This window comes from Papaver somniferum, unplaced genomic scaffold (assembly GCF_003573695.1).
Source record: "Papaver somniferum cultivar HN1 unplaced genomic scaffold, ASM357369v1 unplaced-scaffold_128, whole genome shotgun sequence".
In the NCBI taxonomy this organism is placed as follows: Eukaryota; Viridiplantae; Streptophyta; class Magnoliopsida; order Ranunculales; family Papaveraceae; genus Papaver; species Papaver somniferum.
In genome coordinates, this window is record NW_020621936.1 from 8602247 (window position 1) to 8608312 (window position 6066).

Here is a 6066-nt window from a genome sequence, read left to right on the forward strand (position 1 = left end):
TTCTAGATTGGGAACATGCATTTCGGTTAAGGTTCGGGGGAGAAAGAAAAAAATGAGGAAGAAATGAAGGAAGTTCAAACTGCTGTGAAGAAAACACGATTTACGCAGCGTTGTTTGGTTCAACGTCTGACGCTAAATGAAACAACGCAAATCAAGCGTTGTTCCATCCAGCGTCAGGTTCTTGCGCGGTACAGTTCAGCGGCCAGCGTTGTTTTATTCTGGACTAGCATACTAGATTAGCATTGTCATATGATTTAGGAGATTGTCCTTGCAGACGGTGACTGCTAATCTAACGGCTAGATTAGCAAACCATAGGCGTTAGCCTCAGTCGGACCGTTCCAACAACTGTTCCAAAGGAAACTCAATAGACAACCAAAAAAGAAGGCGAAAAAACCCTTCCTTCCTTCTTCTTTAGTTTCTGTAGAGCAGAGAGAAAGAAAACCCTAGATTACAATGGCGGAAAAAGCCATTCTCGAATATTTGAACTCCAATGGAAAAATTGAAGATTCTGGAGAGTTCTCAACATCTGTTGGATTAGATCATAAGGAGATCTGTAACACCATCAGGAGTCTTGATGGTTTCGAACTTGTTGTTGCTGAGGTACTTGCTTCTTCAATTCTTACAGACCCTAACTTTTTTTATGTAATGTTCAGCTGTTTTCAGTAGTAATGGTTTTTGTTTTGTTGGATTTGATTGTTACCAAACAGGAAATTAAGAAGGAGAATTGGGTTCTCACTGAAGAAGCTGAATCATATTGTGAATCAGGTTCACCTGAATTTCAAATCTTCTCAGCTGTACCACCAGGTCCGGAAGGAATTTCCCTTCTAGAACTTAAGGTTTGATTTTTTTCACCACCACTTCTTTTCTGTATTTCTGGAGAAAATTGATTAATTGGGTTAGTATTTGTGAATTCATACTGGATGTGCTGTTTAGTATTGTAACTGATATTGGGCTTTGTAAATGTAGAAAAAATGTGGTCCTGAGTTGTTCAAAATCGGTAGTTCAGCTGCCATAAAAAACAAATGGCTCGAAATCGGTAAGGAGAAGGTGTTAAGAAAGGTAATCTCAGTTTTGAACTCACTGGATTCATATATTTGTTAATAAGGCAATACTGAAAAACTTGGTTGTTAAAGTTGACCTGTTGACATGATAAACAGAGTCCATTGTTGGTGTATTTTTAGGATATAGTTGTTGTTGTTTTGGCCTTTGTTGTGGGTATTTGGAGGACTTATTGAGAGTTAAGGTCTTAACATCTTTTCGGATTATGGAAGAATCTGTGGAATTGAGATCTCCAAACTGGTGCTTGCTTGATTTTAGTTTTCTGTTGATGTAGCAAGAAATATGGTGGTATTTGTAGTATTAATATATAGTATATATTAATCCTTTTGTTGTCTATTTGAATGGTATTTTTTATCAGTCCTACGAACATCGTACATTGTTAGGTGTTTTAAAACCTGCAGTTATTTATAGTTCACTAAGATTAGAGAAGATACTTAGTTATATAGGTAAAACAATTAAACGCTACTCATATACTAAATAGTGCACATTGTATGAACACATTTTTTCAACTCTCACTTTCTGGGTCTGATATCTTATGGAGTGTTAGGTACTATATCATCTAACAAACTGATTTTAGTTCTACAAACCACAAATTGCTTTACAATTTGTTGAAGGGAAGTGTTCTCCACTTTAGGTCATTTTCCATGCCATTTACATGTTATTAGTCTAGTTGTATAACGTACTGTGTAGTTGATACTGCTGAATCAAAATCCTCATTTCTGTGTAAAGAATCAGGCTTTATGCGCACATTGTAGTAGAGTAGTTTGGTTTCTCATGAGTGCTCTATATGTGGATGAATGTGTTTCACTTGCTATGCTTTACTTGATTGATTAAATAGTTACGAAAGGCTACTGCTCATGTTCGTTTTCTGGATATAGGCTAAAGATGTGAGTGATCAACTCAAAGAATTGCTTCTAAAAATCAAAGGCGGGCAGGTATGTTTTTGTGGTCATTGAATATTATCTGCTATACAGACTGTCTGTATATTTCCTTCCTTCAGTTTCATTTGGGAACTAGATCTTTTCTAAGCAGCAAATCGTACACATATACTTGTATTACAAGTTTGTATTTTACTTAACTTTGTTCATAACAGTTCTTTTCTAATTACACAATTATCGTGCAGGATGTTCAAAAAGCTGATATTACAAATCTGAAAAAGAGGAAGCTGATTACATTAAAGTAATTATCACCTCATCTCTGTTAACTTTTTTTTCTTCTCATTAGTTCTTTCATCTATGGTTTTACCTGAACATTCTGGGGGATTATGTAGCCAAGTGCTGGTCTTGAATCTTGGTTGATCTTGTTAAGGAAAGAGGCCCGTGCATATTGCATATGTTGTATGCTCCTCGTACTAATCTTTTTGTTTCATCTTTCCCGAAGGATATGGACTGGGTACACCGTTAGCAAAGGACCTCAGTTTGCTCTCGAACGAAAAAAATTCGTGACAGATTTAACTCGTGAATATCTTCAGAGGTATTCTTTCTTGTTTCTTACAAAATTTTGGGTTGATTAGCTAGAACCGTGTTAGGATTTTGGTACCGATGCTGATTATATTGCTGTGAATATTATTACTTCAACAAATTTTAAGATCTGAGTGAACATACTTTGCAAGTACTTTTTTTTCTCTCCCAGAACTGTAATACTAGTCGGGAAATAAAATGCTCCAACATCACTGTCCAAGCAATGCAAAACCCAAAGGATGGCTTAGGCTTGCATAGCATAGCTTTAACTCCACATATATCACCGAGAAGATAGAAAACAAAATAAGCACCTTAATTTTATACTGTTTTGTCACGCTGACTGTTTTTATTTAATTGCTTGTGATTTAAAGAGGAGACTGGGAGAATCTGGAGTTTAAGGAGTATAACGTCAATGCCAAAGTGACTCTAGACGGTGGACACCTTCACCCTTTACTGAAGGTGAGAGTTCAGCTTTCTCATCTAGTGTCTGCTAGAGTTCATGTTTGTTGAACCTAAAAGTGTGAGGCATTCCTGTGCCGTGATGGGTGGAGGTGTAGTAGAGTTTACTGACTGCCAAAACTATTGCTTATGCTTCTTTATCATATTCTGCTTTACGGTGCTCCTTGCTTGCATATGAAGCATCGTAGTCTCACATATTTATCATGAGCTTTTCAGATATATTATGCATTTGAGCTATCTCTGTGTTTCAGGTGCGGGAGCAATTCCGAAATATCTTCATTGAAATGGGGTAAGCATGATTATTTTTTTAAAATCAATGTACACATTATCTCCTGGTGAAGTTTGCCTTTGCTGTTGGATTTTGACATTGGCTATTTTCTGCAGGTTTGAGGAGATGCCTACAAACAATTATGTTGAGAGCAGGTAACTAATTTCTTTCATTTCCCATTCACCATGCCTTCATATTTTCGGGGTGATTGCATTCTAATGTGCTTTTCTATTGAATGTCACAGCTTTTGGAATTTCGACTCACTTTTCCAACCGCAGCAGCATCCTGCCCGTGATTCACATGATACCTTCTTTCTTAATGGTTAGTCAAACAAACTTTAAATAATGCACAAAGAAAAAGAAAGTGGGGGTTCCATAATGTGAACTTCCTGAAATGTCTTCTTTTTCACTCTTTTTATTGTTCTATTTATACAAATTCACTATTACATTGCTTTCATATAATCTCATATTATCGATTCTCGAAATACTAAAGACATTATACACTCTCCACCATTGGAAGCTTGCTAATCATTTAATTAATTCTGTTTGATTTTGCAGAGCCATCTGCTACACAGAGTCTCCCGGAAGATTATGTTGAGAAGGTGAAAAGTATTCATGAATCTGGGGGTTATGGATCCAAAGGGTATGTATATTCGTATTCTGGTTCCAGTTTTAGATTTGTAGTTCGCTCATAGGAGTCTTTTCTCCCTGTAGATATGGATATGATTGGAAGCGAGAGGAAGCAAATAAAAATGTACTCCGCACACACACAACTGCTGTTTCTGCAAGAATGCTGTACCAGCTTGCACAGGTAATCTTTTGAAATATTGAAGCGCATTTGATATATGGATCTTAGCTGTCTATAATTTTCCGATTTGAACTTTTCCGCAGATTTTTGTTTCTAGGTACTCATTTGAGACAAGATTTGATTGGTTTTGCACTCCTGGAAACTGTTCTATTGTAACTTGGCTTTACCACATCATCGCCCCTCATTTATTAATTTGATTCTGATGAAAGCAGGGACCTTTTACCCCAAAGCGGTACTTTTCTATTGATCGTGTCTTCCGAAATGAAGCTGTTGATCGAACCCATCTTGCAGAGTTCCATCAGATTGAAGGTATATATCTATTTCGGTGTTTCCTGTGTATTACATTTGCATTTTGTATATGACGTGATGGAACTATTGTGCAAAGTGTCAAAGCAAAGAAAAGTTCTATTCCATACAGAATATTGTATTTCAATTGGGTACCCCGTAATCAAGATGTTGTTATGCTCAAAGACCCACTTCAATTCTTTTCTCTGGTCTAGGTGTGGTATGTGATCGAGGGCTCACTCTTGGTGATTTGATGGGAGTCTTGCGCGACTTCTTTGAGAGGCTGGGTAATGCGTGGTTCTATCCACTTGAACCTCTTGTTTGTTTTTTCCCTTTCTTTTCTTGGTCTTTAATTGCCTAATTTATCTTTTTCAGGTATGAAAAATCTTCGTTTCAAACCCACTTACAATCCCTATACTGAACCCAGTATGGAAATTTATAGGTTTCAACCTATCCTTCTCATCATTTTTTCTGTTTTCCGTTGACATGTTTTATTTTCGTTCTTCTCTACTTCATGCCAGAAAGTTGGTATATTTATGGATTGGAAAATGGTGTTCATTCAGTATGATATGCTTATTTTTTATGGTTTTATATAATCAGTTATCACGAAGGCTTCAAGAAATGGGTAGAGGTTGGAAATTCTGGTATGTTCAGGCCCGAGATGTTGCGTCCTATGGGACTTCCTGAGGATGTTACATGTATTGCATGGGGCCTTTCCCTCGAGAGGTAAAAATGTCCTACTGCCACCCTTTTTTTTCAACAGAAGTAAACTTTGGAAAATATGTGCCCGGAGAATTTACCAAATAAGTAAAACAAATAAAACAAATAAGTATCCTTTTCAGCATCAAGTTTGACGTTGTTTTTGATTTTTATTTCTGGACAGACCGACCATGATTTTGTATGGAATTGATAACATTCGTGATCTCTTTGGACCCAAGGTACAGAACTTCGACTCTTGTTTCTTCCAGATTATGACAAGTGGTATCAGACTACAATTTTTTTTTGGGATTCTCATCATTTTCTTCTTTTTGTTTGTGAGAGGAAACAGGTGGATCTTGCACTTATCAAGAGAAACCCTATTTGTCGCCTTGGAATCAAATACTAGATTGTGCTCTTTTCCCAAAGATATACGCATTCCTCATTTACACTTGTCTCAATTGAAATAGCAACAGCACCCTTATTTTGTTCCCCTTGTGTTATATGTTTAGTTTATGCCTTTATGGTTATCATAGATGAATTGTTATTGAAGGCCAAGGGGTTAATGAATCAGAAAATGACTACATTTTTAGATGTTTACGTTGTTTCTATTTCTTTTTTTTTTACTATTTTAGCAAAAGTCATAAGATGAGGTTCTCGGGATAAGTCTGCTGATCCAGTAGCTGAAAATTTGAGTTCTGACCTAAGACAGTCGTTGATTGATGACTGATTGATCGTAGTACACCGGGAAAATCACTTTGCAAAAAGAGATTCACAAGGTTTTATTGCATTTACCTGATTATAGTGGGGTGGGATCCGTTCACATGGTTATATTGACATAATCTTTATATTTTATAGCCACTTTTTTTACTGAGCCCAACTGGTAATGAATTTGAAGCTAATATTTTGGTGACGTGTTCTTATAAGTCTCTACATTTCAACTAAAAATGAAAGCATTCTGATATGTATAAAGCCACCATCTACGATTTTGAATATCAGCCGTTGAAGATTAATGGTTGAAATTAAAATTTG

General features: G+C 36.4%; 1 protein-coding gene across 1 annotated transcript; it reads left to right on the plus strand.

The window, feature by feature from the left end:
• The first annotated feature begins 358 nt into the window (after positions 1-358).
• Positions 359-5696, plus strand: LOC113332009 (phenylalanine--tRNA ligase alpha subunit, cytoplasmic-like). The gene is made up of 18 exons (XM_026578661.1): positions 359-600; positions 708-836; positions 967-1059; positions 1938-1994; positions 2183-2238; positions 2440-2532; positions 2891-2978; positions 3230-3267; positions 3363-3401; positions 3491-3567; positions 3804-3888; positions 3960-4056; positions 4266-4362; positions 4554-4625; positions 4714-4780; positions 4939-5064; positions 5222-5276; positions 5387-5696. The coding sequence occupies exons 1-18, from the start codon at positions 454-456 to the stop codon at positions 5441-5443; spliced, it is 1473 nt and encodes a 490-aa protein (XP_026434446.1). The 5' UTR covers positions 359-453; the 3' UTR covers positions 5444-5696.
• Positions 5697-6066: the final 370 nt, after the last annotated feature.

Coding starts and splice junctions, on each gene's coding strand:
- LOC113332009 (XM_026578661.1), top strand. CDS start 454: ATGGCGGAAAAAGCCATTCTCGAATATTTGAACTCCAATGGAAAAATT. Junction 3,268..3,362: donor AATATCTTCATTGAAATGGG/GTAAGCATGATT, acceptor TATTTTCTGCAG/GTTTGAGGAGATGCCTACAA. Junction 4,363..4,553: donor AGAGTTCCATCAGATTGAAG/GTATATATCTAT, acceptor TCTCTGGTCTAG/GTGTGGTATGTGATCGAGGG.